The 16,340-nt window shown below is 61.4% G+C and overlaps 2 protein-coding genes across 2 annotated transcripts; one reads left to right on the top strand and one right to left on the bottom strand.

Moving 5' to 3' along the window:
• Positions 1–1,535: 1,535 nt before the first annotated feature.
• LMF2 (lipase maturation factor 2) lies at positions 1,536–5,970 on the bottom strand. Its single transcript, XM_014480682.2, has 14 exons — positions 5,831–5,970; positions 5,189–5,442; positions 5,061–5,089; positions 4,701–4,918; positions 4,447–4,625; positions 3,873–4,014; positions 3,611–3,745; positions 3,435–3,540; positions 3,268–3,364; positions 3,007–3,189; positions 2,744–2,912; positions 2,532–2,643; positions 2,365–2,461; positions 1,536–2,269 (listed from the first exon to the last, which is right to left on the bottom strand). The coding sequence occupies exons 1-14, from the start codon at positions 5,922–5,924 to the stop codon at positions 1,973–1,975; spliced, it is 2,112 nt and encodes a 703-aa protein (XP_014336168.2). The 5' UTR covers positions 5,925–5,970; the 3' UTR covers positions 1,536–1,972.
• Positions 5,971–6,206: 236 nt separating this feature from the next.
• NCAPH2 (non-SMC condensin II complex subunit H2) lies at positions 6,207–16,265 on the top strand. The gene is made up of 20 exons (XM_070371371.1): positions 6,207–6,448; positions 9,472–9,573; positions 11,705–11,760; positions 11,846–11,930; positions 12,004–12,072; positions 12,169–12,245; positions 12,319–12,452; positions 12,677–12,760; positions 13,155–13,294; positions 14,117–14,188; positions 14,343–14,409; positions 14,555–14,662; positions 14,733–14,786; positions 14,923–14,993; positions 15,072–15,165; positions 15,271–15,339; positions 15,422–15,477; positions 15,560–15,691; positions 15,788–15,937; positions 16,004–16,265. The coding sequence occupies exons 1-20, from the start codon at positions 6,341–6,343 to the stop codon at positions 16,142–16,144; spliced, it is 1,869 nt and encodes a 622-aa protein (XP_070227472.1). The 5' UTR covers positions 6,207–6,340; the 3' UTR covers positions 16,145–16,265.
• The last annotated feature ends 75 nt before the right edge of the window (positions 16,266–16,340 follow it).

Below are 16,340 nucleotides of genomic sequence, written 5' to 3'. Positions count from 1 at the left end.
CTACTCCAGTATTCTTGCTTGGAGAATCCCAGGGACAGAGGAGCCTGGTGGGCTATGGTACATGGGGTCTCAAAGAGTCGGACACAACTGAGTGACTAACACTTTCACTCATGAAGACAAAAAGTAGATTAATGTTTTTTTAGGTCATGGGAAGGAGGGGATGGAAGATGCCATCTTAGCAGAGTGGGGTTTCTTCTTGAGATGATAAACGGTTTTAAGATTGACTACAGTGATGGATGCGCAAGCCTGTGAATCTACTGAGAGCCACTGAACTGTGCCCTTTAAACAGGTGAACTGTATGGCATGTGAATTATCTCTCAAAGCTGTTATGGAACACAATTCATACACTGAGCTTAGAAGACTAAGAAAAGCAGTACGTTTTTAAGTTGTAATATATTAGTCTCCCCTCTACCCAAGGGGGATTGCTTCCAGGAACCACTACAGGCATCAAGTTCCCTGACATAAGGTGGAGCAGTATTTTCATAAACCGACACTCACCCTCCCACATACTCTAACTCCAGATTACTTATACTTAATACCAGGGAGACGCTATGTAGACAGTTGCTGACTGTGCAGCAAATTGAAACTTTCCCTTTTGGAAATTTCTGGAACGTTTATTTTCAATCTGAGCGAGGTTGAGTCCACAGACATGGAAGCTGAGGATATAGAGTGCTGAACACTCTGAAGCCAAGCTCACATATAGATCACCTCGTTATGTCTGAGAGCACCCAAGGGCTCAGGTTACAGGACCTCTTAAGCCCGTTTGACTGTGGGCACAGGCTGAGCGTGGAGCACTATCTACTTGGGTCAGTCGCAGAGGGACCAGTGACTTGGGGGGAGAGGCTGGGCACACTGGGGGGCTGTCCAGAGGTCTGGGAGGTGACAGCCTGAGGGGCAGAGGCTAAGCACGGAGCCAGATGCTGGGAGGCGGTAGCCTCCTACTGATGAGCCATGTTCAGACACCCGGGCAGCAGCACCTTCAACGCCTGCTCCTGGGAGTGGTCAGAGGCACTAACCGCCGACCCTGCCCCTGGCCCAGGGCCTCTGCTCCTCCCTCCTCTCCCCACCCACACCCCATTTCTGTCAGCCAGAGGTCGGACAAGTTCCCTGACGGGGCGTCCACACCGGCCCTGCCCACCTCCCATCTCTCCTCCATCGCAGCCTGAGAAAGATGCAGTGTGTGGACCCTCTACTTCCCCCGAGGTGAGGAAGTCGGGGCAGGAGCAGGGCGTGCCAGTGTTCTGGCCAACTCCCCAACCTTCACATGGTCCCAGGCCCCACACTGCAGCACCGATCTCATAGCCTTGACATGCGGAGCTGACAGGTTGGCCAGGCCATGCTGGACTGCGGCTCAGGCAGCACCAGGAGGGGCCCTCGTGTCCATTTTACAAATGGGAACATTGAGGGCTAGACCAAGAAGGCACCCAGGAAGCCTGGTCAGCGATCAGCCGGACTGTATGTGGGCTGTGTCCACCGTCAGAGGCAGAGAAGGCCGACTGCCCTCAGGCTTCCCTGCGGGAAGGAAGCGGCAGGAATGTGGTCAGACACAATTGCCTTTATTGGTTCACGGATCCGGACCGCAGACAGGCTGCTGTAGAGGAGACCTTGGGGCGTCTTCCCTCCTCTCCCCAGCAGGTCAGCCTCATCCCACCCTACCTCCACCCCGTGTGCAGGAGCCGGGGTTGGGGCTCAGACTCGGACCCCTGCCGTGGGGGCAGAGAGCAAGGGTCCCCGATTGCCAGGTCACACATGGGCCTCCTGGGCCGTCGAGCAGGTCAGAGGGTGTCCTGGGACCGGACGTGGTGGGGGTGGGGGGATGCCCTTGAAGCAGAAGGGCTGGCGCCCCCCACAGGCCAGCACCCTGACCTGCGTCTGCATGGCAGCTGGCTAAGGCACGGCGGCTGGGCCCTCCTGTGGCAGAGAGCCAGAGGCAAGCGCGACCCTGACCCTCTAAGGACATGTGGCTGACAGATCACGGCGACTTTTTCCGCCGGGGGGTCTGGGAGCCGCTGCTGATGTTGGGGGCTGGGGAAGCTTGCTTGCTGGCAGCTACCGAGTCCTCCTGGGGGGCTGGCTTGTGCTTCTCCTCCTTGGTCCGAGGCAGGGACTGCGGGCCCAGCAGGGCCTGCATGACCTTGATGGCCCCCACAGCCCCCAGGAGCCCCCAGAGCAGGGCGGGGGCCTCCAGGGGAGACAGCTGTTTCCGTACCCAGTGGAGAGCCTGGCTCAGGGTGTTGCTGGAGCCACCGGCCCGGGGCGGGCTTTTGTCCTGCGGGACAGGATGGAGGAAGGTCCGGGGGGGGTCGTCCCTGTGGGCCGGGATCACCCCTGCCGCCCACCCCAGCCTGCCTGACTCCTTCCTACCTGAAGGCCAAACTGCCTGAGCAGCATGTCCAGCGCCGGGTCCCCCAGGGACACGGATGGGAAGAATTCTTCCACCCACTGGCGTCGCCACCATTGGCTGCAACAGCATGGGGGCTCAGGCGGGGCCAGCTCGCAGACCCCGCACCCCTCCTGGCGCCCAGACTCACCCCTGCTCCCAAGGGTGCGAGAACCAGTACTTGTAGAGCTGGGCCCGCACGTACGTGGGCGGCTGCTGGTGGAAGGGGTAACTGGGCACGTGGTTCTGGACGAGGCGGATCACTGAGGGTGCAGGGGGCACGGCTCAACGTCCGCCCTCCCTGAGGCCCCCCTGAAGGTCGCCCAGACGCCCCATGGGCCCCGCCCCTCCTCTCAGCCTCACCAGGCTCCTTGCCCTGCAGGAGGCGGAGCACCAGGCTGGTGAACCAGGGGCTGTGCGTGTGGGGGCCCAGGGCCGCGAACCACATCTGCCAGTCGAGGCGCGGCTGGTGGGGCACCACGATGGGGGGCGGCCGGCTCAGGTTCCCGGGTTTGTACATGAACTCGATCTCCTGCCGGGCAGAGTCCCCTTCAGCACGGCTGGCTCCTCCTTCTCTCCCCACCCAGGCCTGTGTGGTCACCAGGCACCCCGGGCAGGGGCCTCACCGTCCACTGGTGCCCGTCATAGCTGCCCTCCAGCACCACCTCCGGCCGCCCACCCAGGCCCGTCATTCGGCGGAAAAGGCCGTAGGAGTTGGCCAGCTGCAGGTGCTCCACGGTGCTAAACAGGCGGTGGGCCCCGGTCCAGAGGCGCCCATGGCTCGAGGGCTCCATGTAGGAATAGGGCACCTGGAGGCAGGCAGAGGCTCGGCAACGCCCTTCCCGCTCTCTCCTGACTCCCACCCCCAGCTCTGAAGGACTACCCACCAGGCTGATCAGGAACAAAGCCACCGTGGCAGTGCCAAAGACGGACAGCTGCACGGCAGCACAGAGCTTCCGCAGCGACCCTCGCACCTGCACCCACCTGGGGGCGGAGAACAGAACCCAGTCAGGCCCGCCCCGCACGTCTCCACCCACCCTCTTGCACCACACACCTCCAGAGGGCGGTCAGCAGTTCCCAGGCCAGAGAGGCCGCGCCCAGCCACATGGTGGGGAGGGTCACCGTCTTCAGCCACTGGGAGAGCTGGTGGAAGGTGAACGCTGCAGAAGAAGGCGGGTGTGAGCGGGGACGCCGCAGCCTCCACCCTCTGCGCCCCCAGCTGGTACTCACTGGTTCTGGAACGAACGACGTGCTGCTCCCAGTCCACCTCCAGGCCGAAGTAGTGCACCACGCCACAGGCCAGCAGCCCGTAGACGGCCAACTCCAGCAGCAGGGTCAGCATGGCCAGCAGGGCCTTGGGCCAGGCTGCAGGCCAAGATAGTCATGGGTCGGCTGGGAGCAGGGCTGGGGGGTCTACGGCCTGGGGGCTGGGGTAGAGCTAGGTCACTTGGCGGGCAGCAGGGCTGTCTGTCTGGGGCAGGCGGACACTCACAGCTGGGCATCCTCTTGCGGCGGCTGGTGCTAGACTTGGCAGCCAGGTGTGTGTCGTCCAGGAGGGCGGTGGTGAGCACCAGGGTGAGCAGGTTGAAGAAGTTATAGTTGCCAGTGAGGATAATCAGGACTTGCAGCAAGACCTGGAGACGGTCTGGACTCAGCTCACGGGGCCGCCCCCTTCCCGGGCCCTTTGGAGCCTGCTTCCAGGCCCCTCCACATCTCCCCCACCGAGCTCTCCCGCAGGCCCCTGTGCTCTCCGAGTCACCTCCTGGCCTCTGTTCTCCCACTCCACTTCCCCTACTTTGGCTTACCCCCTCGATGGCTCCCACCAGCACCTGGAGAAAACCCAAGCTTGGCATGCCTCACACAACCCTTCCTCAGCCGCCCCTGCCGCCCCAGGACAGACATCTCCACACAGGCACACCTTCACACCCCAGGCTAACGAGCTCCTCTGCCCATGAGGCCCTTCTGACTGCCCAGCAGCAGACACCCATCCCCAGTGGAGCCCTCTGGGCAGTGCAGAGCAAGGTCACGTCCTGTTTGTCTTTCTGATGGCTAAGGACCCCATCGACCTGGGAGTAGAAGGCAGCCAACCGCAGGCGGCGAACAGGAGCGAAGAACAGAGGGGGCACTGCAATCTCGATGAGGAAGGTGGCCACCACGCTGAGCTTGTGCAGCCAGACGGGCAGGTGGTGGGCAAACCAGGCGGCCGGCGTGGGCAGGCACTGAGTCTCGTAGTGGTAGGTGAGGGCTGCAGGGCACAGGCGGGCGGTCAGGGCTGGGCAAAGCCCCCAACACTGCCGCATATCCAGGCAGGGACCCTCACCGGTGAGCCCCCACCATGCGGGGCAACGGCTAGTCAGCTTGACCACACCCGAGGCAAACATGAGGCGGAACAGCAGCCAGCGCACGAGCCAGAAGGGGAGGCCTTCATGGGGGGAGACCCCTCCCGGCCTGCCCTGGGGGGCCTGCTTGTGGTTGGGGGGCAGCCCCAGAGGGGCCACCAGCACGGCCAGGAAGCCTGTCTCCAGCAGCAGGGAATCCCTATGGGGAGAAAAAATAGCACAGAGGCCCTCCTCCCCATCAGGGCTGCTCTCCTAAGGGGGTCCTCCTGGGAGAGACAAGCACATCCCACCCCATCTCACCCACCCAGTCTTCTGTGGCCCCAGACCCAACAGTCACTCACCACTGGAAATAAAGAAACACCTGGCCCACCTGCAGGGAGAAGGGGGGTCAGGAAGCACGGCTGGGGAGAGGGCGGGTGGGCCTGGAGGGAGCTGGAGGCAAGGGTCCCGGTGGCACAGCCCCACTTGCCTGGCAGACAGACAGGTAGGCGGCCCAGAGCAGCAGGTACACGAGCGGGTGGCGCAGCTGGCGGGTCAGCAGGGCACCCAGGGCCAGCACGGTGCCCAGCAGGCTCAGCAGCTCCAGGCCCTGGGCAGTGTCCAGCCCCAGAAGCGGCGCCTCCCACAGCAGCGTGGGGGTCTCCCACAGCTGCTGCCAGCGGCCCTTTCCCTGGGGCCGCAGTGTCCTCCGAGCAGGCAGTATGCCCTCGGGGCCGTACAGGCCTGTGGGAGGGCACATCAGGGCAGGCCCTGGACACGTCCCGCGGAGACGAGACTACCCCTACCAGCCAGGGCCTGCGGATCTGCCCTCCCCAACCCAGGTCGGCACCCGCAGATTCTCCCTTCCGACAGGTCAAGGCTTGCAGACCCTCCAGACCCTCGCGCCGAGGTCAGAACCCAGAACCGTGCTGAAAATGACCCCTGCACGCCTGCCCACGGCCCACACCCCCGCGGATCGCAGGACACAAGCCGCAGCCCTCGACCCCATGCATCCAGGCCTGGATCTCACCGCCCCTACACAGCGGTGTGTCGGGCGGAGAGATGAGGGGGTCACAGGACCCGGGTTGGGGGGGGGTCCCGCCTGATGGCACCCGGCTCTCGGCGCCCTCACCCGGGATCTGCGTGTAAAGGGAAGCGAAGGCGAACATGAAGACGGCGGCCACGCCCTGGAGAAAGAGCTGCCGTGGGACCCGAGAGCCCGCCATGTCCGCTACGCGGCGGGCTGGACACGATCCCCTGGTCCGCCCGGCCCCGCCCCTCCGCGCCGGCCCCGCCCCGCCCCTCCGCGCCGGCCCCGCCCCGCCCCTCCGCGCCGGCCCCGCCCCGCCCCTCCGCGCCGGCCCCGCCCCGCCCCTCCGCGCCGGCCCCGCCCCGCCCCTCCGCGCCGGCCGCAGCTGCATGCCGGACCCCGCCCCCTCTGGCGCCCCGCCTCCGGCGCGTCCTGCGCCCTTTCCGGCGTGACGCGATCGGTCTGCGTCAAGTTGTGCGCTCGTCGCTGCGCGCTACGAATCTTCCTGGGCGGGAACAGCAAAATGGCGCCAGAAGTAGTGGCGGGCTGAGTGCACCGGCCCCTTTGGAAGCCGGCGCTGCGGTCCCCGGGCCGATCCGGCTCCTCCCGAACATGGAGGACGTGGAGGCGCGCTTCGCCCACCTCTTGCTGCCCATCCGCGACCTCACCAGGAACTGGGAGGTGGACGTGGCGGCCCAGCTGGGCGAATATCTTGAGGAGGTGAGGGCGGCCCCGGGGAGTGGCGCGGGCGCGGGGCGTGGGGCGCGGGCTGCGGGCCTCTGCCGCCTCTGGGGTGTGTGCCGCCTCCGTCTGGCGCTCTGACTGCACTCATCCGCAGGCTCGTTCCCTTTTTCCCAGCTCCGTCTCTTGGGCCTCGAAACCATTCCTTACTTGATTAGCCTGGAGCTGTCATTAGAGATCGCTTTCTGTTAATGAGCCTTGAAATCGATCTAGTGAGTAGCGAGCAGCATTCTTCTGTAATAGAGTAGAATAGAATTTGTGTGCATGTGTGGCTGTGTCAGAGGTCTGGGTCACGATGCAGGAGGGAGATCTTATGTTAGACTTTCAAGCCAGTGCTCCACCGTCAGCATTTAACCCTTTCCTCATATCTGACAGTATGTCTAGACCTCGTTAAAGAGCTGTCATCTCCATTTCTGCACTTCAGTGGCACTGCTCAGCCCGCTTGGACTGCTTTTGTGTTGATCAATAACGACTTCCTACCACATCCAAGGGTCACAAGAAGAGTCATCTTGTTCAACTCAGCAGCATTTGATGAGTTGATGGCATCCTCTTTTTTGAAACAGGTTTTGTCTCCTGTCTAGTCTCAGTGTTGAACTCCTCAGGGCGTGGCCTGAGCCATCTTTTTACACATTTCCCCTAAACCACTTCATTTATTTACATGATTTTAAGTGCCACTTGTATGAGGACAATTGCTGGGTTATTTACTTATTCCCCCCTTCCTCGGTTTATATTTCTATTCCAGGCCTTTTCTCTGATTCTGGTTTGTGTATCCATGTTCTTAATCTTGACATTCTCACTTAGATGTCACACAAGCATCTCAGGTTTAATAGAGTTAAAGGAGTTGTTGTTCAGTCGATTATTTTCCTGTCTGACTCTTTGTGACTCCATGGACTGCAGCATGCCAGGCATCCCTGTCCTTCACCATCTCCCGGAGCTTGCTCAAACTCATGTCCAGTCAGTCGGTGCTGCCATCCAACCATCTCATCCTCTGTCGTCCCCTTCTCCTCCTGGGGAGGGGTCTTTTCTAATGAATCGGCTCTATGAATCAGGTGGCCAGAGTACTGGAGCTTCAGCTTCAGCATCAGTCCTTCAGTGAATATTCAGGAATGATTGCCTTTGGGATTGACTGGTTTGATCTCCTTGCAGTCCACGGGACTCTCAAGAGTCTTTTCCAACACCACAGTTTAAAAACACCATTTCTTTGGAATTGATCATCAATTTAAAGGAGAGCTCTTTATTTTCCTGCTCAAAGCTCAGCCTTTCTGATCTTGGTATACGGCACCTATGTTCCTCAAAGTGAAAGCTCAGAGCTCGGGAAACCTGACACTGCACACGAGTTCACCCGTGGTTTCTATCATTTTGTCACCAGAACTTCAGTTAATCTCTTTCCCATTTTCTCTGATCCAGGCCACAGTCTGGCTCCCATTCATGTTAAAACCTTCATTCTTGGACTCCCTGCTCTTGTTTTTGGCTCTATCCAATTCATGTTCCACTCAGCAGCAAGCGTGACACTTAAAAATTAAAATCAGGCTGCAGCACTGCCCTGCCTAATACCCCTCAGAGGCTTTCCATTGCTCCCAGAATAGAAGCCAAGCTTCCTTCTCTGAATCTGGCTCTGTTCACTGTTTTAGCCTTGTTTTAGGCTCTTCCCCTGGAGAAGGAAATGGCAACCCACTCCGGTATTCTTGCCTGTAAAATCCTATGGATGGAGGAGCATGGTAGGCTACAGTCCATGGGGTCTCAAAGAGTCGGACACGACTGAGTGACTTCACTTAGGCTCTTTACCTGTTCTTTGAACCAATCAGTCTGCAACACCCAAGCTCATTCCTGGCTGCACTTCACACACACACACACACATTTATGTTTTCTGTACTCGATGGCGAAATTTTTTTGCCCGTTCTAAAAAGAACTGATTCTTTCTCATCCTGTACATCTCAGTTTAAATATCAGCTGACTGCCATGTCTAAAATAGTTCTCTCTGTTATAATACCTTCTGTGTTTTAGAATGCTCACCTTCTGCTGGTCTTTAACTTGTGTATGGTCTTTCCACACTAGAATGTACATTCTGCCTGGGCAGGGACTGTTTTCATTCTCTCTCCCTTTTGCTTAATAGAATGCCTGGCACACAGTGGGTGCAGAATAAATGTTAAATGGACACTTGATCTGACGACTGACCTCTGCTTGAACACACAGTCTCCTGAGAAAATGCAGAGAACTATGCTAGCTGGAGCTGCGTTGAGCGGGGTGCTTGGGGATGCCTGGTGAACCTGCTTGCTTGGTCTGCTCCTCTCCTGCTTCGTATGTCTGCTTCTCCAAATGTTTTCTGTCCCCTGAAGTCCTCATTTCTCTGCCTCTAGTTTTGTCTTTCTCCTCCTTTCATTTTCCACACAGCTGCCAGAACATTCTTTCTTACCTTAGAGCTGGTTTAGATGGGTTTGGGGATTGTTGGCATGTGGTTGGTGGACACAGATTTAAGGGGTGGTGGGAACTGGCGCTCAGGAGAGGCTGGGGGTCAGGAGTTGCAGAGGAAGGGGGATGATGTACTTGGAAGTGTTTCCTGAGTTTTCTGCTCGAAGGATTGAGACCCCAGCATTCTGTCTCTCTCTTCCCCACCCTTGAGGGTCCCCCGTCCTTCTCCCAGGGTGGGGTCTTCCTGCTGGAGTCTGGCTGAGCCGGTCCCGACTAGGATGGGCGCAGTGTGAGTACCTCTGCAGAGGAGCTGGTGTGTAGTTCTGGCCGTCTGTGGGTGATGCGCCCTAGGGGCCTGCGTCTTCCAAAACACTAGGTCTTAGAGGTTACAGGAAGTAGGGGTAGCCACAAAGGCCTGTCTGTCCCCTCCAAAAACACGGGCAGCTGGCAAGCCCCAGGCAGAGCCAGAGCTGTTCGGAAGGGCTGCTTGTGGTGACGGACACCTTGGCCACTGGCCTGGGTGGGGGTGGCTTGGGTGGACTGCCAGGAGGAGAGTGCGTGGACTTGCCACTGTCCCTCCTTGTGTCTTGCAGCTGGACCAGATCTGCATTTCTTTTGACAAAGGCAAAACCACCATGAACTTCATCGAGGCAGCGCTGTTGATCCAGGGCTCCGCCTGTGTCTACAGTAAGAAGGTGGGCCCGCCTGGCTGTGGTCTTGAACTGCAGTGTCTCGTGGGACTGAGGTCTACTGTCTCGCTGGGGCAGGTGGCAGGCTCAGCCCTGTCTCTGAGTTGCCTCAGCAGCACCTCCCACCTCCTCCTCCAAGTCCTTGCCCCTTTTAACAGGGAAGAACAGAATGGGTTTAAAATAGTAGGGTTGGGAATTCCCTGGTGGTCCAGCAGTTGGGACTCCATGCTTCCGGGGGATGGGTTTGCTTCCTGGGTGGGGGACTAAGATCCTGCATGCCATACCACATGGCCCCCCAAAAAAGAGATTGTCAGTAAGTAAATCAGTGACTCTCAACCCATGCTCCAGTCCAAACAATTACCAGCGCCTGGGCCTCACCCACACTGAGCAAATCAGAATCCCCGGGTGGTGGTGGGTTGGGGGAGGGAGGTAGATCTCTGGATGTTTGAACTATCCTCAGTGACAGTCGGCATTGAAAACCATGGGAGGGGGAGGAGAAAGGGGAGCCGGGAGAGGGATACGGATGACACACAGCAGAGGGGAAGCAGGTCGGGAGCGCGGCTGACGGGCTTGCCGGAGAGAAAGATACCTCTCGGGAAGGTGCCGAGGAGGCGGGCCCAGGGGCTTGCAGGGCCCACGCCTAAGGCCCCAGCTTTCACAGGGGGCATGCGAGTCAGCTGCTGAGAACCAGGCACTGTATAAGAAACTCGGAGAGTGAGGTGTGACTAAAGATCAGCGCTGCTGAGGGAAACGCGAAATAGAAGCCCAGGTGAGGCGCTGGTAGTCCAGAGGAGGTTAAACGCCCCTCGCTGCTTGCCAGGGCGCCTGTGCGCATGCGGGAGACGTGCCTCCGGCAGCGCCGCCCCGTCCGTCCTCTCGCGGAGGAGCAGGGAAGAGTGGGCCACAGCGCTGACCCGCTCAGCTGGCAGTTTAGTGGGGGGCGGGGAACCAAAGGCGCACAGAGGAAGGGTTTAGAGATGCGTCGAGGAGCTCGGTACTGAGAGCCCCTCCGGACGGAGCGGGGGAGGCCACCAACTTGCGGGTCAGCTGGCACAAGGGCCACCTTGGGGACCGTGAGTTATGAAGACGGTTTGAGAATTCATTGGTTTTTGTCTTGGATGAGCCCATGCAGTCGGATTCTCGCATTTGTCCTCGGAAGGAATATCGGCAGTTGACTTTGGGGGCACAGACATAAGCTGCGCCTGTGGTCGATCAGACGGGCAGGTGTGTTCTTCCAGCGGGCCCAGAAAGCGCTAGCAAGCCGCAGAAGGCGTGAGGGGAGCACAGGCGGCAGGCAGTGCGGTCCGACTGCTCTTCCGAGCTGATGGCAGTGTCCTGTGATCTAATACGTGCGGCTCCTGGGCTCTTGAAACGCAGCGTGTGTGACTGAGGAGTCTGGCGTTTTGTTAACTTTTAATTAGATTTAAGCTGATGGCGTCACAGGTGGCTCGTGGCTGCTGGACTTCTGCATCCCTGGTGCGGGTCCTCGACCCATTGCTGGTGGGGTTGCTCTGATTCTCTGAGTCTCGGTTCATCTCATTTACAATGAGAACAGCACCGGCGCCGGTTCCAAGTGAATGGGACAGAGTGTGAAGCGCCGTGCTGTGCGACAGACACTTAGGGAAGCTCCTGGGTATTGTTTCTGGGGAGTGGGATCCGTGCCCTCGGGGCACACTGTCCTGCTGGGCGCTGTCACCCGGAGGGAACAGCTTAGGCAGTGCGTGTCTGCATCCTGCTGGTGGGTGCTTTGTGGCCAGAATCTGGAAAATCCCAACTCTCACCCCTAGCAGTGGGGCCCCACAGGCTATGGCTGCACTGTGATGCGCCGGCAGAGACCCGGGGTGCTCCCGCAGGTGGGGCTGTTTGGTGAGCCCCGTGAAGTCAGACGCGGCTGTGGGTCCGGGCTGCAGGGTTGGGGTGGCCGCAGCTGCTGTGGTGTGGAGTGAGGGTGCAGGAGGGGGGCTCCAGCTGTTCAGTAGTGCTGGGGAGGCGTGGCGGTTGGGTTGGAGCAGTGGTTTTGGCAGCCGGACAGGCAGGAATTTGGAGAGAATGCGGGCATCTTGGCACCTGGACGCGTCGTGTGGGGGGCTCTGGGAGCCCCTCCTTCCTCGCCCTCACTGCCGGCTCTGGTTGCCAGGTGGAATACCTCTACTCCCTGGTCTACCAGGCTCTCGACTTCATCTCTGGCAAGAAGTGAGTATACAGGGGGTGCCCGTGTGTCTGCTGCGCGTGCGGCCCGCGGCCCTCACCTGCGGTGCCCCTGTGCTGGTTCTCTCAGGCAGGCCAAGCAGCTGTCCTCCACGCCGGAAGACGGGACCATTGGGGATGCCAGCTCGAGGGCCCCCCAGGAGGCGGAGCAGAAGGTGAGGCTTCCTGGGTGCCTGGCGGTGCCCACGGTGCCAGCCGGGCCCCCCCGAGCCTTCCGTCTTCCCACAGTTCCGGGCGTTGGACGACCTCTCTGACTCCTGTGCTAACGTGGATCTCAGGGATGACCAGGTCGTCAGTGTGAGTGCCCCTCCCGCGTTTAGCTGATGGGAGCGTGCAGGGTGCTGTCGTGGCCCGTGGGTTCCCACGGTTTACCTGCTGTTGGCCTCTATGCAGGGGACCCTCATCCCCCTCCTGCCCAATGCCCTGGTCGCCCCGGACGAGATGGAGAAGAACAGTAACCCCCTGTACAGGTGCGGGGCTGCGCCTGCTGGGTGGAGGGGGTGGTGCTGGGGAAGGGTCTCTGCAGCGCCCGTTTTTTGCCAGCTGTCAGGGGGAGGTCCTGGCCAGCCGGAAGGATTTCAGGGTGAACACGTGCACGCCGCACCCCAGAGGCACATTCCTGTTGGAGCCGCTGGGTGTGTCCCTCATGGAGGCCCTGCAGCCGTGGAACCCGAAGGGTGAGGATTCGGGTGGCGGCGAGGTGGGCTCGCTTGGGTGCCTGCGCCCACCGTTCGGACCTGCCTGCAGGACGGGGCCTCTGCCCACAGCTGGCTCAGCCCCAGAGAGCTGGAGGCCTGTGCCAGGCTGTGCTCTCTCCTCCCCGGTTCTGGCTGCGTGGGGCCCAGGAGGGACCTTGTAGAGGGAGCAGGGCTGACCGTGTTCCATCCCTGCTCTCTCCCAGAGCCTGGAAGGGCTGAGGAGCAGCCAATGGAAGTCTCTGTGTGCGGGAGTCCCGGCCCGGCGCTCAGCACCTCCCAGGAGCCAGGTGAGAAGCGAGCTCCCAGGCGGGCCTGCAGCGGGGGCTGGGGAGGGGCCTCTGCGCTCAGCACCCAGCCTCTCCACCGCTGCAGCCTGGGGGGCTGAGGCTCGGGGGGCAGGCCTCCATGCCCAGGGCCCACCTTGGCCAGCTGTGTTGTCTTGGTTCAGTGGCTGCCCCTGGAGCAGCCTCCTCTCTGAGCAGACAGAGGTGGCAGCATTTAGAGAGGAAAATTACTAAAAATAAAATGAACCAAACAGAGCAGCAGAGTGACGTGAGCGCGCTGTGCACCGTCTGCTTCCCACAAGTGAAGCTGAGACGGGAACGGGCCCTCGTCCCGAGGCGCGGCCCCCGCTGCCTGGCCTTCGGGCTCCCAGGGCTGACTGTCTTGTGTCCCTGCCAGGCTCCTCTCCAGAAGGCCCGGTGCCTAGAGGTGGGGGCGTGGGAGAGGACGAAGAGGACGCAGAAGGCGCAGCGGAGCCCCCTGAGGCTTCAGCACCTGAGGTCCCTATGGAGCCCCCGGAGCCCAGGAGCCCTGAGCAGGTGGGATCTCCAGGGAGGCCTGCCGAGCCCCCGCCCTCAGCCAGGCGGGCCCCAGTGGGAATGGTGCGTGCGTGGGGCAGGCGGCCCCCTGGGCTGCCCGCTCTCTGGTCCTTGTGCGCCAGGGCAGTGGGTGTGTCCCCCAGCCGGCCCCAGCCCCACACCCTGCCCTTTCCAGCAGCAGCTTTCATGGCTCCCTCTTTGAGCAGAGCAGCTGCTGCTCTTCAGGGGTGGACTGGTGCCCAGGGGCGCCACCCAGAATGGCGCTGGTCTCCAGAGCTGACTCTTGAGGCCAGCCTGGCAGGAGTGGACAGGCCTGCCAGCTTTGATTGGTGGTTTTTGCTGTGCTTAATTGCTGTCACGTCCGACTCTCGTGACCCCACGGACTGCAGCCTGCCAGGCTCCTCTGTCCATGGGATTCTCCAGGCAAGGATACTGGAGTGGGTCACCACGCCTTCCTCCAGGGGATCTTCCCGACCCAGGGGTGGAAGCCAGGTCTCCCGCGTTGCAGGCAGATTCTTTACCTCTGTCTTTTTTTTGAGGAAGTTTCTCGTGGCCAGTAGTCTACTAGTTTCTATGGTCTCCCGCGTTGCAGGCAGATTCTTTACCTCTGTCTTTTTTTTGAGGAGGTATCTCGTGGCCAGTAGTCTACTAGTTTCTATCTCCTACTAAAGCTTTTACTAGCTGTTTACCTTTTGGTTGTTGAACTTTCTGCCCCAGGGGGTTTCTGCAGAGTTCCCTGTGTCTGGCCCTAGAGCAGAGCTGCTGGGGGGCCTGGAATCCTGGGTGGAGGAGGAGAGGGGAATCCCTGGTGTTCCTTTCCAGAGTGTTGCCCAGCCCAGGAGGTATACTCTCCGGGAGCGGAAGGAGGCCCCGGAGACCGCATCCAGGCTGAAGGTGAGGGGTGGGCAGGTGCGCCCTCGCAGTGCGTCTCTTGAGCATGCTTCCTCCCCAGCGCTGGGCCGCCCTGCTGCAGCTCCAGGGTGCCCCCTCCCCGTGCGTCTCGACTGAGGGGCGCACCCTCCACTCTCCTGTGTCTGCTTGTGCTCAGGACACCCCAGACCCCTGGCAGGGCCTGGACCCCTTCGACTCCCCAGATTCTAAGCCCTTCAGGAAAGGTAACGCAGCGGGCATGGCCCCTGGGCACCAGGGGGTAGGAGCTGGGCTCACCTGGCTGGAGTGGAGGTTGGGGCTCCAGGGCCTGTGGGCACGGAGACGGCCCCGGGCTGTGGCTGCGCTCCGGGACTGCCCGTCTGCCCCCAGGTAGGCCCTACTCCGTGCCCCCCCGCGTGGAGGAGGCGCCAGGACAGAAGCGTAAGAGGAAGGGCGCCGTCAAGCTGCAGGACTTCCACCAGTGGTACCTGGCTGCCTGTGCGTGGGGCCCGGGGCTGGCGCGGCTGTGGGCCTTGGCTCGGCCCCTGCTAACCTGGGCTTCTTGCAGATGCCGACCACACCGACAGCAGGAGGTCCCGGCGAAAGGGCCCTTCCTTTGCAGGTGAGCCTGGGGCTCTTTGAGGGAGGCTGACCCCACGCTGCACCGCCCCCCTCAGCCCGGGGAGGCCAGAGGCTGAGTGGACTCGGGTGGGCCCAGGCAGGATGAGGGAGCCCCCTCACGAGGCTTGTGTGTGCAGACATGGAGGTTCTGTACTGGAAGCACGTGAAGGAGCAGCTGGAGACGCTCCGGAAGATGCAGAGGAGGGAGGCAAGTACCAGCCACCACGTGGACCCCGCGGGGCCTGGTGGGAGGCAGCGGTGCCTCTGAGGGGCTGTCTCTGTACAGGCGGCTGAGCGGTGGCTGCCGAGGGCCGAGCAGGGGCTGTGGCCCGTGGAGGAGGACCGTCTGGAGGACTCGGTGGAGGACCTGGGCGCCGCAGGTGGGGCGGCAGGGGCGCTGCAGGTGGGGCCCCTGGGGGCAGGCCGGGGCAGGCTCAGTGCCCGCGGCAGCCTAACCTTGTGCCCGGGCGCTCCCTTCTCTGCAGATGACTTCCTGGAGCCTGAGGAGTACGCAGAGCCCGAGGGGGCAGAGCCCGGGGAAGATGCAGACATGGGTAGGTCTGGGAGTGGGCTGCTGGCCCGAGGGGCCCCCGAAGATGGGAGGAAGGAGAGAGGTTCATGGCTGCACTTTTGCAGAAGCGGAAGCCATGCCAGCGTCTCTGCGCTATGAGGAGCTGGTCCAAAGGAATGTGGTAGGCCCAGGTCAGAGTGGGGGCAGCTGGGCGGGGCGGGGGCGGGCCCTGCACCCAGTTGGTGGCTCCGGTCCTCCCCCAGGAGCTCTTTGTCACCGCCTCGAAGCAGGATGTCTTCGTCACCACCTCGAGGCAGGAGCTCGTCCAGGAGACGGAGCTGAAGCAGCACATCAGGGGCTGGGAGGACGCCATCCAGAGTCTGCTCCAGGAGCAGGTGAGGTGGGCCGGGTGGCGCCCCTGGTGGAGGACGGCGTCCCCTGCTGCCTGCCTTGGGCCAGCCTGGGACCTTCCCCTCCCCTCCCCTCCGCAGGAGGAGCACGTACCCTTTGACATCCACACCTATGGGGACCAGGTGGTCTCCCGGTTCAGCCAGCTCAACCAGTGGTGTCCCTTCGCGAAGCTGGTGGCGGGCCAGCCTGCCTTCGAAGTGTGTCGCTCCATGCTGGCCTCCCTGCAGCTGGTGAGTGGCCTGGGCATCTGGGAGGGAAGTGGTCCCTGGCCTTCACTGACGCTTGGTGCCCTACAGGCCAACGACTACACGGTGGAGATCACCCAGCAGCCGGGGCTGGAGGCAGCCGTGGACACCATGTCCCTGAGGCTGCTCACGCACCAGCGGGCCCGCCAGCGCTTCCAGACCTACGCCGCCCCCTCCACGGTGCAGCCCTGAGTGGGGAGCACTGAGGCCAGGGTTGGGCTTTACAGCTTGTCCCCCACGGACACCGGGTGTGCGTCTGCTCAGTCTGCTTTGCTTCCTGGCTGGCCCAGCCTAATAAAGTGTTGCCATCCCACCAGTCCCTTAAAAGACAAAACAAAACCCTTTACAGAACCGTTGTGTGTAGGGGAGAGGGCTGTCTGTCCCCTGC

Source organism: Bos mutus, chromosome 5, assembly GCF_027580195.1.
Source record: "Bos mutus isolate GX-2022 chromosome 5, NWIPB_WYAK_1.1, whole genome shotgun sequence".
NCBI classification, from domain to species: Eukaryota; Metazoa; Chordata; class Mammalia; order Artiodactyla; family Bovidae; genus Bos; species Bos mutus.
The sequence above is the reverse complement of the archived record's forward strand: the minus strand, read 5'-3'. Positions and strand labels throughout refer to the sequence as shown.

Excerpts from the sequence above, each read along its gene's own strand:
- LMF2 (XM_014480682.2), bottom strand. The coding sequence starts at position 5,924 with ATGGCGGGCTCTCGGGTCCCACGGCAGCTCTTTCTCCAGGGCGTGGCC. Across the intron at positions 4,626-4,700 it reads CGCATGGTGGGGGCTCACCG|CCCTCACCTACCACTACGAG; the intron begins GTGAGGGTCCCT and ends TGTGCCCTGCAG. Across the intron at positions 2,644-2,743 it reads CCTGCAGGGCAAGGAGCCTG|TGATCCGCCTCGTCCAGAAC; the intron begins GTGAGGCTGAGA and ends CTGCACCCTCAG.
- NCAPH2 (XM_070371371.1), top strand. The coding sequence starts at position 6,341 with ATGGAGGACGTGGAGGCGCGCTTCGCCCACCTCTTGCTGCCCATCCGC. Across the intron at positions 12,761-13,154 it reads CAGCACCTCCCAGGAGCCAG|GCTCCTCTCCAGAAGGCCCG; the intron begins GTGAGAAGCGAG and ends TGTCCCTGCCAG. Across the intron at positions 15,938-16,003 it reads TGCTGGCCTCCCTGCAGCTG|GCCAACGACTACACGGTGGA; the intron begins GTGAGTGGCCTG and ends GGTGCCCTACAG.